Source organism: Athene noctua, chromosome 2 (assembly GCF_965140245.1).
Source record: "Athene noctua chromosome 2, bAthNoc1.hap1.1, whole genome shotgun sequence".
Lineage (NCBI taxonomy): Eukaryota > Metazoa > Chordata > Aves > Strigiformes > Strigidae > Athene > Athene noctua.
Window position 1 is genome coordinate 81,401,223 of NC_134038.1, and position 16,914 is coordinate 81,418,136.

Consider the following 16,914-nt stretch of genomic DNA (forward strand, 5'->3'; position numbering starts at 1 on the left):
GCATACATGTTAAATGATATGCAAAATGCCTAGTATCTATTAACTCTGGGGAATTCTGTCCAGAATTTCAAATACATGATATACAGATAACATACTTTAATGAAATTTGATGTTACTGTAGTTGGCACTAAACAAATAATCCAAACAAAACAGTTTTTGAGGAGGTAGGACGAAGAGGGGGAGAGGATCAGTGGCAGAGAGGTGGGATCCAAAGAGGCAGTATCCAAATAATATCTCTTTCTTTTCCTCTGTCCATCAACATTCTTTTCAAATAATAATGAAATTGAGAGAATGCATTAAGTTTTCCCTAAAGTAAGGGTGGCAAATTCTTTTCTGTAACGAGCAGTTCACCTGCTTTTCTCTCATCGCTTTTTCATACTCTGCCTGCACAGTATCTAATTCTTCTTGCTTGGCACCTAGTTCTTCTTGAGCTTTCTGCAGATCCATCATAGCAGTAGTTAGGCGATTCTCCTGGATTGCTAAATTAGCCTATGAAGCATACAAATACAAAAGTGTATTCATACACACAACATCTTAAAGCATTTGCTAAAATATATCTCAAAGAGTTTTACTTTACTACATTTCAAAATCAAACTGCTCAGTATAGATTTCATCATTCATTAAAACTTTTTATTTGGATTTTACAATGAACTAACTTTTTATTGCAGGTAACTACAGTTAAGTAGTTGGTCCAACATAAATTAGAAAAAATAGAAAAACTTCTGGGAATACCAGCCATTCTCCATCTCACACAAAAGTTAGTCTGATCTGGTGTGCAAAAATACTGGTGCCACTAGAAACCTATTTGATTTCTCCAATCAATGTGCTTTGTCTAATGAAATATACTACCTCTAACTACAAATCTTGCTTCCCTCTCAGTCATCCCTATCATAAATACAAGCTATTCTGTGTTAAAAACACGCCTGACCATGTTCTTCCTGGTTTTCATTCTTACCTTTTAACAACTATTTAAGCCTGGTTTTCTCTAAATAACACCGATGAACAAAGTCACTGTATAGTCATCTCACAAACTGAGATCCAGAACATTAAAAGAACCAGATCTCAAGTTTTTTCCTACTTAATTTTTAATTAAGGTAAAGCAATTTCAATACTGAATTACACTAGATGACAGCTGCTTCAATCCTATTCAGAAGCAGCCCAGAGGCATAAAAGTGCACAATCTCTTTCATAATTTTGACAGCTTAGAAGTGATAGTACATTTGAAATATATTTTACTGTACAGTTACTATTTTCAAGATAACAAATTCCTACAGACACATGCACACTTGGAACAAGGCAGCTGATGTTTCCAGCAGATGAAAACCTCAAATGCACACAGGTGGGGAGGAGAAGGAGCAAATAAGCAAAGTCTGTGTGCCTCCTACTAACAGATTTACCTTTAAAGGTAATACTTCTTTGTTGATGGAAAAAAATACAGCCATAGCTTTGGTCCATGAGCAAAGGCCAGCAACATTCCCACATACTCTCTTAGCTGTCTCAATGTTGTAGTCCGTCATTTCAAAATAAGGACTCAAAAGTTCTACCACTTCTTCATTAATTGTGTCCTTTGGAAACTGCTAAAAAAAAAAAGTGCAATGTATGTTATATACATAAACTATACATATATGTATTTCAGCACACACAGAACACTACCAAGATCACAAATGCTACTTACAAACAGCTAATATGAACCCCTCTGTATCATGCACCTTTGAGAGCTTGTAAAAGTCATTCCACTCTGTTCTATATTCTTACAAAATGGAAAAAAGTTTGCCTTCATTTGTGATCCTCACTGTCTTACACTGTCCATTACCATTACACAGCTAATTGTTGATACAAAATATCACTGATATCTTGCTTGAAATGCCATTTTTCTTAAGGCTGAATACATAACAATCTTCAAAAAGAAAAGGAAAAGCTTAACTCTGGTGAATAATACGCATTCTACAAAGGGCAAGACAACTATCTTCTCCTTAAATTATCTTACCTCATTAGTGGAATGTGTTTCAATTTTAAGAATTTATTTTGACCCTCTCTTTTCTCAAAAAAAATCTTTTCCATTTTTCATCCCCCAAAACTCTCAATTTTCTCTCTCAACTCTATTTTGATGGTCAAATATTCTAGATAAGTTTCTTTAAAGATTTATTTGCAAAGTATAATGAGAATCCATCACTGATGAACTTGAAAAATAGCCATTCTCTGAAGCACAAATAAGTTTATTTATGCACAAGTAATGAAATGCTGAAGTCCTCCAGTAAATTAAAATTACTATGAGTAGATCCATTGCGAATACTACATAAATGGCATCCATGGCACTACCAACCACACAAAGCTGGTCAAGCCAACAGAAGCCATCTGTGATTTCCCACTGGACCACAGACAGATTAAGAAAGAAATTTATTCTGAGTAGAATAATGATAATATTATTAATTTAAATTATGAGCAGGGATTTATTCACAAGTTACTCTTCCCATTTCCCTAGACACATGCTATGGAACTGAAAATCCCAAATTTTTAAAAATTCTCCTTTTGTACATCGTAATAATCCACTGTTCTTTTGCAAGCCACTACACAAGTTGCGATACTGAAAATTAATGAAAAGCTAGGTACCAGAAAAATGATGTTTCCTATCAGCTTTAATGAAACAGATAAGTAATAGCTATTCAAACCAAATGCTTAAAGCTTTGAATCATTTGCCACTGAAAGTAATTTAATTGCCTTACTTAGGAGAAACTATAATTGATTTATGACCTAACTTTGCCAGAAGGATTCAAGTTTATTTCATTATGACATACTTACTTTTAGACCCTTAAAGTTTCAGATCTATTGTGTGTCTGATTCCCTTTGCACATTTTTTCTCTTATGAACACCAGAGAAAACACAGTCCCGTATTTTCTTAAATTAAAAAAATATCAAAAAGATGGTTGCACAAACACCTGTAGGTTCTGTAAGAAGTTCCCTGCTGTCATCAGCTTCAAGGATTCTTGCCATGATGGGATGGTACAGCATTTTTCCTGATCAATTTTCACATTGTTCACTTTTCGCTGAAAGAGCAGTAACACGCAGTCCATGATACGCATAATGAGGTGAGGAGGTCGACCCAGTGTGCGGACAGTGGCAATATCTGCAGGTTTTATTGTCTATGAATTTAAAACAAAGGGTAAAGCAATTACTGTTATTGCTTATTTAATAAGACATAGAATATAAGCTCACCAACAGTACTAATCAATTGGACAAGAAAAAAGTTACTCATATTATTTTTAACCAAAAATAATTTTATCTCTAAAAAGCATGAAGCTAGAAGGACCCTGCAACCAGATTTTCACTATGACCTCCTAGCAACCACCAGGAAACTTCACTTCAGCCACCTCCAGAGCAGCACCTAAAAGCTTAAAACTACCATGCACATTTTTGACAAAACACAGCAAAACAGAAACATCTTGAAATTTTACCTTTTTTGAAAATGTAAATCTATTGACCAGAAACTGAGTGTAGAAAGGAAAATACATTCAGCTGATATTTTGCAAATGAGGGAGAATTAAGGAAACCAGTGAGAAGGCCTGATACACATACAGATTTGCACCTTCTGATTCATCATACTGGGAATGTTCCTGTTGTAGAAGCAGGCCCGCAAGAAAAACAAATACATTATAATAATGTATGAAAAGCTAGGCCCTATTAAGTAAAGTCAAGTAAGCTTAGGGTGCAATTCTACTGCTAGAAGTCATAACTCTAGTGTACATCATGAATCAGAAAGGACTATCAGAAAAGTCTACTGAAGATGTCTCCTTCGAGAAGTTTGAGCAGTAGTGCATACTGCACCACATACTGAGCAAAAAAACCCTGAACAATAACTGCTGATGGACAGGCCCGCTCCTGTAACAGACATAACTTGGATCAGAAGCTTTGCTTATTCACAGGCAATTTCACCACCCTGAGTGCATGACAGTGACAAACAGTAAGCAACAGGCTATTGTAGGTGTTATGACACCTCGCCTCTAAGCCTAGCACATGCTTCACTGGAAAATTCCTAAAGGAAGATTTTAATTACCTGTGTTTATACCTCAAGAAAGAGACTGTAAATTATTGCAGATTATCCTGATGCCCTTCCTTCTGCCTGCCATTTGTTCTTCAATATTTGGCTGCTTGTTGGGTTCAATGTGCACCTAGTAATTCAGCAGAGTTTTTCTAGGCATCTGTGTGGAAACTTTAAGCAACTGTTTCTTAGTGACCTTTAGGAAATTCAGCCCAGCATTTTTTGCTACCACCTAAACTGTGGCATAAGAGTTGCATTTTATTTTAAATTATTTATTTATTTATTTCTAGTTACACATTTAATGTGCCATGTTTATTGCAGGGCAAAGTATAACTAAGTTTTGTTGAATTCTGTCAATTCTTACTCTTACTTTTAAAAATTTAATCTCATTATATGTTTAAAAATGCTTACAAGCTGTTCTGTACCTAACTGTCTCTTAACACAGGGTTTAGCAGTCCTAAATATGTAAAAATGGAGTGAAATAATCAACGAAAGATTTTTTTATCTGGGAAGTGAATTTTATATTTATCACATATTCAATAGACATTTGTTTACACTGCAAGCAGAATTCCATCACAGGAATATCTAGCCGGAAATTTACAAATCCGTAATGACTGTGAGATTCATTTTTTAAAAGAAGCTCTACACAGACTCGTATAGATAATTTTCTTCCTTAAAGAAGTTTCTGAATGAATTAATGCATGCTGAGGATACAGATACATATGCTGATAGGCTTGTTTTTATGATAGTTTTCCTTTCCCCTTTAGGCACAGGCAAAGCAATTCATTATAGCAAATGCAAGAATTTCAAGATTAAGCCCAACTACCTTTTCCCATTGTGAAGTCTCATAATAATGCTAGTGTAGCTTTTCCTTAAAATCAGACTTTTGTTTACCAGAATCCAAAAATTTCAAGTAGAACAGTATCTTTTTTTTGGTTTGGTAACTTTCAGTTACCAGTCTAATATCAACATGCAACACATCTTACATCAACTATAGTTTCAAATTAAAGTTAAAATTTGCCCTTTTCCAAAAACCTACCTATTCTGGCTTTGGTACTCAGGTGGAAAAGAAAAAAAAACTGAACCTAAAATGCCTCAAAATATGTATATTTATTTGCATAAATTTTCTGTAAACTTATGAGTTATGCAATACATCTGCAATCTTGTATTTGTTTTCAAAGAACCCCATCTTAGCAGTCAAATAATGTTATACATGGTCCAAGTACTAACCTGTAAGGCTGCTTCTGCCTCTTCTAAAGCAGGCTTAGCTGCTTCCAACTTCTCTTCAGCAATGGCTTTGTCAACTGAGATACTTTCTACAATAGCTTGAGCTTTGTCTTTCACTTTCTGAACTTCACCCTTCACTGTCTCAGCAGCCTGTGCTTTTACAGTAACTTCTTTCAGTACCTAGAATGTAAGAACACCCACATGGCAAATATAAAAGAAAACACACCTAGTCAAAGAATGTATTAATTTTTGTTGTAAAATTCTACCTGTTGAATTCCAGAGCCAGAAAACTCAAACCAATTACTTTCATCACTGATACAAGTTTTCAGATCCCCTTTTTCCCAACACTTAATTTCCTTTTACTTTATTAATCATTTTAAAATAGAAGAAATTAAAAAAAAAAAAATCAAACAGCAATACACTTTGAAGGCTGTACATACCATGTCAGCTTTTTCATTGGCAACTTGAAGTTCCTTTTCTTTCACCTCCAGCTCTCTGCTTAAAGCAGCCACTGACTCAGAGGCCTCTTTCAATTTTTCCAGTCCAGTATTCATTCTGAAGTTAAAACACAAAACAAGAAGCATGTCATTCCCTATGTAATTTACACTCCGCTTTCCAAATTATTCCATCAATAGAATAAATTATATCAAACAAAATGAACACTGGCAAGACACGTTTTACACCAAAAATAAAACTTGTGCAGGAACTTTCACACAAGTGTCTGATGTCTTCAGAATCAAATAAAGAATTACATGGAGACTGTGACTTAAAACTTTACCCACTTCTAACTCAAACAGCATGCCTTTACCATTGCATAAAAATCCTACATGTTAGTTCCATATATGTCACTATCCCTGTTGACCTCCAACCTGATACCCAAAGGACTGAGTTTTATACAGCAGAAAGCATTTTCTGATCACTAGAATGCCACGAAATACCTCAAATCACTTTTTCTTGTTTGAAGAGGAAATTAAAAAGGCTAACAAAATTAAAAATATTGAAGTCAAGAACAACCAGAGTTACTAAAGAGAGTAACAGAAAAATAGCATTGAGATAACACTTTTCTTATTCAGCATTAAAAATGCTCCTTCAACTGTGCATTTTGTCTATCAAAAATTAAGTCCTCACTTGGGACTTTTCAGACAAGTTTAAGTGGCCCCTACAGAGGCTGCTATTGCAAAGGCTAAGCAGTACTTGGACAGCTAAACAAATACTGGAGAAGAGATGAAGAGTAACACCTACCAAAGCAATTCAAACCATGCAACTAAGGTTAAGTGAAACAAATTGACATGTATGAACTAATCTGGTGCATCTGAGGCATCAGAAGATAGAAAACAGGACCAGACCTCTCTGTTTTACAAGTCTTCATCCATAATATAACTACAGATTTCTAACTCAATTTGGCTTTGCATGTCTCAAAGTGAAATACACTAGTTTGAGTCTTTCTTAAACATTTCCAGCTCCAATCTTTCAAAATTAAGATGACAGCTTTTCTTAAGAGTGAGACCAATTGATACACTAAATGTTAATGTTACATTCTATTTGGGTATTTCTGGCATGAAGATAAATCTGCAAATAGATTTCATTAGTTTAATAAAGTAAATGAAAAGGAGAATGAATATCAAAACCACTTTAATAATCTACAAGTAAAAAGCTCATGAGCCTAAATTAGGCTCTATGATCACAAAACCAAAAATGCCAAGGGTATTTCTTACATGTTCATACCAGGAGCATACAACTGTTTAACAAGAAAACAGAAGTTACTCTGTGGTAAATTAAATTCTATTGTGAATATCTTATGAAATTACACATAGACATTTTCTGTTATTCATTATAAATACATGGGAATAATTTATATTTGACTTTTTTTTTTCCCACCACCCTGCTTTTTCATACATCACTACCCTTCTTTCCTCTCCAAAAATATACAGATTTTATTATATAAAATATACAGTTATATGCCAACAGCAACGATAATATTTGATCAATTTACACCTTTACACAATTTTAGGAAGTTTAAAAAAGAAAAAAGTCCTTTTGCTGTGCAAAGAGACAAACCACGCATTGAAACAAAGTATTATCAGGATATACCTATCTGGGGAAGAAAACTACAGAAAATCAGTAGTAAACTGAGCACTTTACCTGTTTGCTAATGTCTGTAACTCAGCATGCTTTTCTCTGTATGTGGTTTTATATCCCTGAATAAAGGACATGTAGGATTTGGGAGTCACATGTGTAGAACGTCTGTATCTTTGGAAATAATCAGAACACTTCTCTGCCACTCCATCCTGGAATGAGCCCATACACTGTACAATTTCCCTCTTTGTATCAGCAGTGCAGTCCATATCAAATGAGGACAGGAAATGTTCAGATACTTAGGAAAGAAACAAAACATAAATGTAAGTAAATACTCAGGAAAAACTCTTACCTTATAAACAAGTCAATATAAAACATGTCAGCATGTATTATGACAGCTTTCATCCAGCTTCTGAAACCCCAGTCTTCTTTACTCTCCACCATCACATTCTTAACGTTATTCCACAATTCTCAGTCAAGGATATGGCATATTTTCACCTCCAGGTGTGCAACTGCTTTTTATCTAGGGACTGGGTAATCACAGCCTTCCTCTGTATGCCTGATCACAAGCACAATTACTAATAATCTCTTTCTTTATTTTGCCTTCAAGCCATCTTCAAGGGGAATTTTCCTTCAAACCATGTACAAAGCTTTTCCTCTATTAGAAATGTTTCAACAGTTTAATACAGCAAGCTTAAAGAAGAAAACAGGTATATCAAATTTTAGAACAAAGTAAGTTTCTTCTGCCAGTGTGACAACAAAATTCAAAGCAATTAAAACAAATTCATGACCACTGATGAGAGAATTAAATACCTGCAAAGACAAAACATAGACCTACCTGCCACTAGAGCATCCTTAGGCCATCGGCTGAACCAATCTATAGTGCATCCAGAAATGAGAGCAGGGAACTTCAGGGCCCTGTTTCGGAATTTTTCACCTACTGGTGAAAAGCAAAGAACTACATGAAGGTACTGACGGACTCTGGTCATGAAGTAGTCATGCAGAACCTCACTGGTCGGAGGTCTACGTGGATGTTCCTTTTTGAAGGTGGGTATGAGGTCACTAATGATCTCATCTACTTCATCACGTGCAAATAAGTTTGACACCTTTGAGAAAAAGGAAGTTTTTTTCATGCTTTATGAGATGATCCAAAATAAGAGTACATAGCATAAGGTTCATTTAATAGATAGCATTACAGGAAGGGGCATACATTTTGGACACTGAAGTTATTGGGACCCACACCACTCTAAACTTGAACTTTTACTGAAGTGATTCCATTAAACACACTGAAATCTAACTTGCTGTAAAAGTACAACCCACCCTCTCCTGTGAAAAACATGCACAATCGCTTTGCTTTCTTCTCTTAATATTCTAGTAAGTAGTAGAATTTACTCTGAAACACACTCCTGAAATAAAAACTAAATAAAAACTAACGACAAAAGCCATCACATCCATTCTGGACATAAATTTACCATTTAAAAAACCCTGTACACTAATGAGATATTTAATTTAACAGACAATTTTGGTAAACTTCAGGGATGTTCCTCAAGTCTTAATTTTTTTAAGGTATTCTCATATCCCAGACAACTTGTCAATACATATAAAAGGGTCTGACTTAGAGAATTTCTCTCTATATAATGATGAGGTTCAATTCTTAATTTTACAATAGCTTTGTCTTATTCAAACCTAGTATAATGGATTGTTTAAACTTTTTGTAATACTGTAATGACAAAAAGTTTGTGAAAGTATGCCCCCTGACATATGAAAGAATATTTAAATAAATGAGGTTATTTTACTTCAGAATTATAAAATTTAAAAAGCAGAAAAAGAATCATGAGAAGGCATCTTACTTCTCCAGATGATAAAACATTGTTCAGGTATTCCAAGAAAGACTCATCTTTGATCTCATTGTCTGTAAAAAGAAAACAGATGCCTTTGCCTTGCAGTCCTGCTGTTCTGTACAAGAGTTTCAGATCTTCCATCAAGTTTAAAGTGTTGTACGATCTACAAAAAAGGAAGGTTGTACTAATATTCATTCCTTCTAAAAAGGGCTTCCAGTTAAAAGAAAAAGAACAAGTCTATTTAAGTAAGAAATTATCTCTTGGAATTAAGGCAATAAGGTGCCAAATCCAGCAATTTTCATTTAGATTAGGAGGACATAGCTCATTTCATAGTCTCACATTAAATATCTAATCCATTCTTCATTTTCCTGCTCTCTTTTTCACCTCCTACATCAATAAAGAAATTTAAAAATAAAAATTATTAAAAAAAATAACCTACAACCCTGCTCTTCAAACCCACCAAAAAACCCAAAAGCAACAACATAAACCCCCCAGCTATTTATTTCTCTTTTGCTAGAAAAAAGTAAAAAGCCAGACAGGTGTCATCTCACAGGATTTTGTCATGTGGTGGGTGCAAGAAGATACTTTACATTTTATTGACTAATTAAAAAATTCAAACTAGTTGGCCTTTCTGATGAAAGTTATCCCCAACGGTGCCACTCACAGTTTCACAAAAACAAAAGAGAGCAGCAGCAAACTAAGAGAATAAAAAACATAAAAATTATTAGACAAGGTGTGGTGGGTTGACCTTGATGTCTGAATAGTTGTTTCTCTCACATATTCTCACTCCTCTTCTGGCTGCTGTTCCATCTGTTGGACACTGAGGAGCCTTCTAGCAGCTTCTCACAGAAGCCAACCCTATAGCCCCCCATGCTACCAAAACCTTGACACACAAACCCTGTAAACACACAGTTACACTGGAATGATCTCTCTGGCTGGATAAAGGACTGCAATAAAAACTGAGTTTTCTTGGATGCCCACTAGGAATTAAAACAGAGAAGTGGTTGCATGTAACTTATGTAACCATAACTATCTCATGTATGACCTGAAATATCAGAAATTGTACAACAGTTGCTCATTACTAGGGAGAAGATCAGGAAATAAATACACTGGGTTTATGATTTTTTTGTTGATGATTAAGAAGATCATTTTTTTGTTTCAGAAAAGATATCATAATCACCACGATAAGGTTCCATACACGGGTTTATAAATAATACACTTCAAAAGCAAAAACATCACTAAAATTAGAAACGGTCATAGAGAAGACACAAATATTCTATGCCCTTTTGTTTAAGCTGCAGGGAGAAATAATGATTGGAAGAGTTATTCAGTTAATTACCCAAAATTAGACAAAAATACTGACCTGAAAAAAGTACTTTAGGTTATACATACTGAGTTAGCAATATGACTATCATCTAACTTGGTGAACTAAATGAAACTATTTTAAATCAAATAATTATTATCTTTAAAAACAGAACCGAAAATTTTGAATTAAAAAAGGGCAAATGATTCTATACAAGAAGGATTCAAATTTTTTCCCAGAGGTGTTCTGGCACAAATTATTAGATATGTTTTAGATGAACACTTAAGGTTAGAAAGGCACAGAGTTTAATTTTATCAATAATATCACACTTCTACATTTACTTGTTGACTCAATTGGAGAAATCCAAGGGGGTTGTAAGGCAGGATTATGTTTTACCAGAATCTTTGATGAGTCTTTCCTAAAATCATGTTTATTCAAATCTTCACTCATTCTATTTTTCATCACAGCTTCTTTAATTCATCTGGTGCATACATCAGGTTTACAAGCCTTAAGGTGTGAGGGTTTTCCAGATCTTTTCTGGACTCTTGTTGTCATGGGCTTTATATAGGCCTTTCTGTGATCCTCAAGTGACAAGGGAACTTTACGTGGGAAGCTACACACCACTTCCTTAATTCAATATTTCACCCTCTAGTGGCTTCATAATTCTTTGTGAATGATACCCAGGAATTTGTTACTGCTTGTTTTGTCAACAGTACTGTAATCTCTCCCAAAGTAATCCCTATCTCACATAGATCCTCTGATGAGATCCTCACCAAGAGACATCCACACATGCCAAATCTACAATTTCTTCTGCAGCCAACACAGCTGCAAAAGAATTAAAATAATTTAGCTTCTCTACAATGATTTGAATGCCAAAAATATTTCCTGATCATTGACTTGTCCTAGAGATACTTTGGGAAGCACTCTAAAATACTGAGAGAAGGATTTACAATTTATTTTTTTATCTTTTGTGAGTTATTCCAAAAGAAACGACCTTGGGTTAAACAATATTAAATAAGCCAAGATATACTCAGAAAAGTCTGTCAAAATACTGACATATACATAACATCTACTAAATTAATGGGCAGGGACGAGGATTTCACTCCTCACATAGGCATTACTTCAAATGGAGAGCGATTCCCCCCACAATCCAGGAGAAGATAGTCAGTGACCTACCGCATCACACAGACACACACAGGTCTATGGGACTGGATGGGATACACCCGAGGGTGCTGAAGGAGCTGGCTGGGGTGCTCGCCAAGCCACTTTCCATCATTTACCAGCAGTCCTGGCTGACCGGGGAGGTCCCGACAGATTGGAAATTGGCCAATGTGACGCCCATCTATAAGAAGGGTCGGAAGGATGATCGGGGAAATTACAGGCCTGTCAGCTTGACTTCAGTGCCCGGGAAGCTGATGGAGCAGCTCATCCTGAGTACCATCACACAACACATGCGGGACAACCAGATGATCAGGCTCAGTAAGCATGGGTTTATGAAAGGCAGGTCTTGCCTGACAAACCTGATCTCCTTCTATGACAGGGAGACCTGCCTATTGGATGAGGGAAAGGCTGTGGATGTTGTCTACCTTGACTTTATTAAGGCCTTTGACACCATTTCCCACAGCATTCTCCTGGTGAAGCTGTCTGCTTGTGGCTTGGAGGGGCACATGCTTTGCTGGGTAAAAAACTGGCTGGATGGCCGGGCCCAAAGAGTTGTGGAGAATGGAGTTAAACCCAGTTGGTGTCTGGTCACGAGTGGTGTCCCCCAGGGCTCGGTGTTGGGGCCACTCCTGTTTAACATCTTTATTGATGACCTAGACGAGGGGATCGAGGGCACCCTCAGTCAGTTTGCAGATGACACCAAGTTGGGTGGGAGTGTTGATCTGCTCAAGGGTAGGGAGGCTCTGCAGAGAGACCTGGACAGGCTGGAGCCATGGGCTGAGGCCAACTGGAGGAGTTTCCATAAGGCCAAATGCCGGGGGCTGCCCTTGGGCCACAACAACCCCCAGCAGTGCTACAGGCTTGGGGAGGAGTGGCTGGAGAGCTGCCAGTCAGAGAGGGACCTGGGGGTGCTGATTGACAGCCGGCTGAACAGGAGCCAGCAGTGTGCCCAGGGGGCCAAGAAGGCCAATGGCATCCTGGCTTGTGTCAGCAATAGCGTGGCCAGCAGGGACAGGGAAGGGATCTGACCCCTGTACTCGGCACTGGTGAGGCCGCACCTTGATTCCTGTATTCAGTTTTGGGCCCCTCACTACAAAAAGGACATTGAATGACTTGAGTGTGTCCAGAGAAAGGCAACGAAGCTGGTGCAGGGTCTGGAGCACAGGTTGTAGGGGGGGCGGCTGAGGGAACTGGGGGTGTTTAGTCTGGAGAAGAGGAGGCTGAGGGGAGACCTCATCGCCCTCTACATCTACCTGAAAGGAGGGTGCAGAGAGCTGGGGATGAGCCTCTTTAACCAAGTAATAAGCAACAGAACAAGAGGTAATGAACTCAAGTTGTGCCAGGAAGCATTTATTTCCAGAGGGGGTTGTTAGGCGTTGGAATGGGCTGCCCAGGGAGGTGGTGGAGTCCCCATCCCTGGAGGTGTTTAAGAGTCGGGTTGACATGGCACTGAGGGATATGGTGTAGTTGAGAATGGTCAGTGTTAGGTTAATGGTTGGACTGGATGATCTTCAAGGTCTTTTCCAACCTAGATGATTCTGTGAAATATTGCAAGATAAATTCTTAAAGGCATTATGGATAGATACCACCTACAAATGCTTTCAGTACAGTTCAGTTTACTGTGTAAAGACACAAACTAAAGATAACTTGACACCACCAATATTCCTTCTTATTCTGTGAAACACACAAAACTGTTAACTACTCCAAAGATGGTAAAAGTTCAGATTTATTGTAGGAAATCAACCAAATTTAGTAAGTATCAAATGATTTTCATTTTCCACTCTAAGCAACGGTGATCAGCCTATGTTAAGCTTGTTATTTCTCCCACTGCAGAGAGTAAGACCCTATTTTATTTATAGGAAGAGTTCAAATTCAAAGTACTTACTTAAATTTTAATTAATGCTTACCTCGTTAACATTATCTGGAAGGTATCATAGCCAGCTATGAAAGATGCCAGTCTTGTCAAGCTCTGCTTTCCTGAGCCACCAACTCCAACTAAAAGAGCATTTCCACGAGGTGTGCGAATCACTCGAGAAATCTGTGTAAGATCACAGTCATTTATTGCTACAATGCATAAAAGTTACACACCCAAAATTTATATGCTATTGCAGTGATAAAGTTATACTAGAAATGCAGAACAAATTAAAATATTAAGGTTTAATTTAGGAATTCTAAATTACTATTAATATATTCTGTGGACACTTGCACTTTGTAATATTTTCTGTAAACCTTTCAATAATATAGCAACCACTTGATTCCATCACTGTGAAATTTCAATTATCAGTGGAATTTTATCACACTTCCACAAAGCACATGTAAATCTCAACTGCAAAACTGGGAAGGAAATAATAATTTCGCCAATACCATAACCTCTGGACAACTTTAGTAAGACTCATTTCCCCAGACCTCTTCATTATGACCAGAAAGACAAGTGATCTAAAGCATGTTAAATCAGGACAAACAGTCTCCAGTATTCTCTGCAGCAGGTAATAATACTGCTTTTATAATCAAATTTCTTAAGCTTCTAGTTCACTTGATTATCAAAATCCACAATATCAGTATGAATATTTGGTCACAGTGAAACATCTCTCAAGTAGATCTCCCTTTCTTTCCCATTTCATTATTTATCTTTTAAAGCAAAAGGCAGGAGATATCTACTACTCTACATTTCCCTTCAATTCAGGACAGTGCAATGTAAGCAAACACACTCTGCAGTTCAGAGCAACAAAAATTTCAGCACTGTGAACTGCATGCAGCACCTGTCCCTCTGTCCACAGCAAAAAAACAATGCCAAGAAAACTGGAAACAGGTAGAAGATGTTTCCTGATGCTGAGAAAATATGCCTTTAAGCACAGGAGACAAACACTCCACACCCCATCAGATACCCATAGTACACAAAAGAGCCTACATTAATTTCCAGAATAACATGGAGCCACTTGCCTCTCTAAGGCAAGGTAATAACCAGCAGCTGTTTAGCAGCTGGTCTCCATTGCACAAGCAATGACACAGAGTATTAGCTCCTGTTATTATCTTGAACATTCCTCTGATACCCCTAGGATTCCATCATGCCAAGAAGCAGCCTCGGATACTTATTTACTTGCCTTTCCTCTAACATACTTTTTTTCAAGTTATTAGAAACAGCCATGCCAATTTCCTGCAGTTTTAAACCCATATATTTTGCATCTTGAGTGTAATATAGTTGTTATTTTTCATAGATAAATATTTTATAAGCAAAGATAAAATCAAGTACAAAGTTTTACTCTAAGCATACTTAGTATTAACCAGAGATACAAAACTAGATTTGCACACCATCCTTGGAATATTGCTCATCACTTCAATTATGAGTACTAGATCTTTTTCAGGCAGATGCACACAAGCTGTAAATTGGAAGGTTTGTTCTCTGTTTAAGATATTCCTCAGCTTTAACTCATTCAAGTCATACTATATCAGCTCAGATTAGGCATGACCTTAACTGTGCTTACCTAGCTTTCTCTTAGAAGCGTCTCAAGGCTAGCTAATGCATAAAACTCAGACCTGCATGGCTGTAAATGCTGCTTTCAAGAATATGGAATCAGACAAGCACTATATATATTCATTTTATCCAAGTGAAAGTTAAGGTAACATTTCAGGTATTTACTAACTAGTTGCCTGAAGAGATTCCTGACAACAGGTGGCTCTTCAGTGGAGTTTTTTTTAAAAAAAAAAAAAAAAAAGAAAAGTATTTTTTTGCTAGATCCTGAATTTAAATAGATTTTTTTACTGGGAATAAACCACAAACTTGCTAGTGAGTGTCATGATGATTTAACAATTTTCCTAAAGAAATCTATAGCAGAATATCATCCATCCTTTTCAGGGAAGACCTTAAAGGGATTACTTTTGTGAAATGACAAGAATCCACCCCAAAATTTTGAAATCTGCAGATGCAATGTGTTTGTCAACTATAACTAAATTTAAATTGTTTTGATATTTATTATACTATTTGTTAGGATGGTACAATCCAATATTCACTTCTTAATAATTTATGATAAGAAATACAGATAATCTTACTGTGCAAATGAGAAACAACAGGTTTTTTAGTTTTTTTAAAAAAAAAGTTCTCCTTTGTATGAAGCCTGTGTGGACAATGCTATCAAGCTGTGGTGTACTAGAAATTATGGTCAGCTCCAATCCATATTCAAAGGAATTTCAATAGAAGTGAGCATACTGTGGATCTACAAAGGAAGTTTGGACTACATTTATTCCTTCTCTGCTGTGCCTACTCCTTCATAAACAAAAAATCATGTCCTAATCTGAATTTCATTTGACTCATTCCAAAGAGAGGAAGGGCTCTCAGAGACTTAACAAGAAAAAGGTTGAAATAGAATAGTTATGACCATGATCCCAGCAGACATAAAAGTAGATATAAAAGAGTAGTTACACCCAGTGCATTCTCAGAAAAGTTGAGTTTTAACACCTAGTCACAGAGTGACAGACAAAATATTTGCTAGCAATACATTACTTGCTTTAGTTTTAGAAGTAATTTACCTTGATTCATGCATACTTCCACTCATAGGTGCTGGGGGCAAGTGAACAACAACAACAAATGGCAATCCAATAAGACTGTACCTTGACTAAGTGAATCATAGCATCCTCAAAGAAAACCATGTCCATTCCAGTTCCACGGACATTCTCATTGTATGCTTGTAAAAACATATTTAAACGATTCCGTAGCTGATGAAAGGAGTAAATTGGCTCATAAATTTTGGGAATATCTAAATGGACTTCCTCTGGCTTTTCACCTAGAACAAAAAGCAAGTAACAAAACCTTAGCAGTTTAAATGATTGACAAAGGATCAATCTGGGGATGAGTAAGTGAGGGTAATTAGAAGTCTCTTTAACAACCCAGAACCAGTTTTATTATACATATTACATATTAGATGTATATATGAGAGTGCTACCTATACCCTATACAAGGAATGGTAAATTCAGCTGCTTAATTCTGAAAGACAAACCCAGCAAAAAATTAAGGAGCCTTCTTTCTTTACATTTAAAACTTGAATGATGAAAAACTGAAATTAACTTAGATGCTAGAAGCAAAAGTAGCACCCAAGAATGATGGTAAATAAATATTGCAGTAAAAACTTGCAAATAATATTTTCTGTAGTTTCTTTTTTGTAATTTCTCCAAGGAGGGAGACTCCACAACTGCTCTGGACAACCTGTGCCAGTGCTCAGTCACCCTCACAGTAAAAAAAGTGTTTCCTGATGTTCAGAGTTCATGAACTCTTCCTG

General features: G+C 36.5%; 1 protein-coding gene across 1 annotated transcript in view; it reads right to left on the reverse strand.

Moving 5' to 3' along the window:
* DNAH5 (dynein axonemal heavy chain 5) overlaps positions 1–16,914 on the reverse strand; it is a 128,879-nt gene that overhangs the window by 28,346 nt on the left and 83,619 nt on the right. The window contains exons 52-61 of the mRNA XM_074897847.1: positions 16,250–16,422; positions 13,552–13,682; positions 9,190–9,343; positions 8,178–8,445; positions 7,406–7,637; positions 5,704–5,818; positions 5,267–5,443; positions 2,937–3,140; positions 1,398–1,577; positions 352–489 (exon numbers count right to left, since the gene is read on the reverse strand). Coding sequence (XP_074753948.1) covers positions 352–489; positions 1,398–1,577; positions 2,937–3,140; positions 5,267–5,443; positions 5,704–5,818; positions 7,406–7,637; positions 8,178–8,445; positions 9,190–9,343; positions 13,552–13,682; positions 16,250–16,422 — 1,772 coding nt within the window. The remainder of the gene's footprint in view (positions 1–351; positions 490–1,397; positions 1,578–2,936; positions 3,141–5,266; positions 5,444–5,703; positions 5,819–7,405; positions 7,638–8,177; positions 8,446–9,189; positions 9,344–13,551; positions 13,683–16,249; positions 16,423–16,914) is intronic.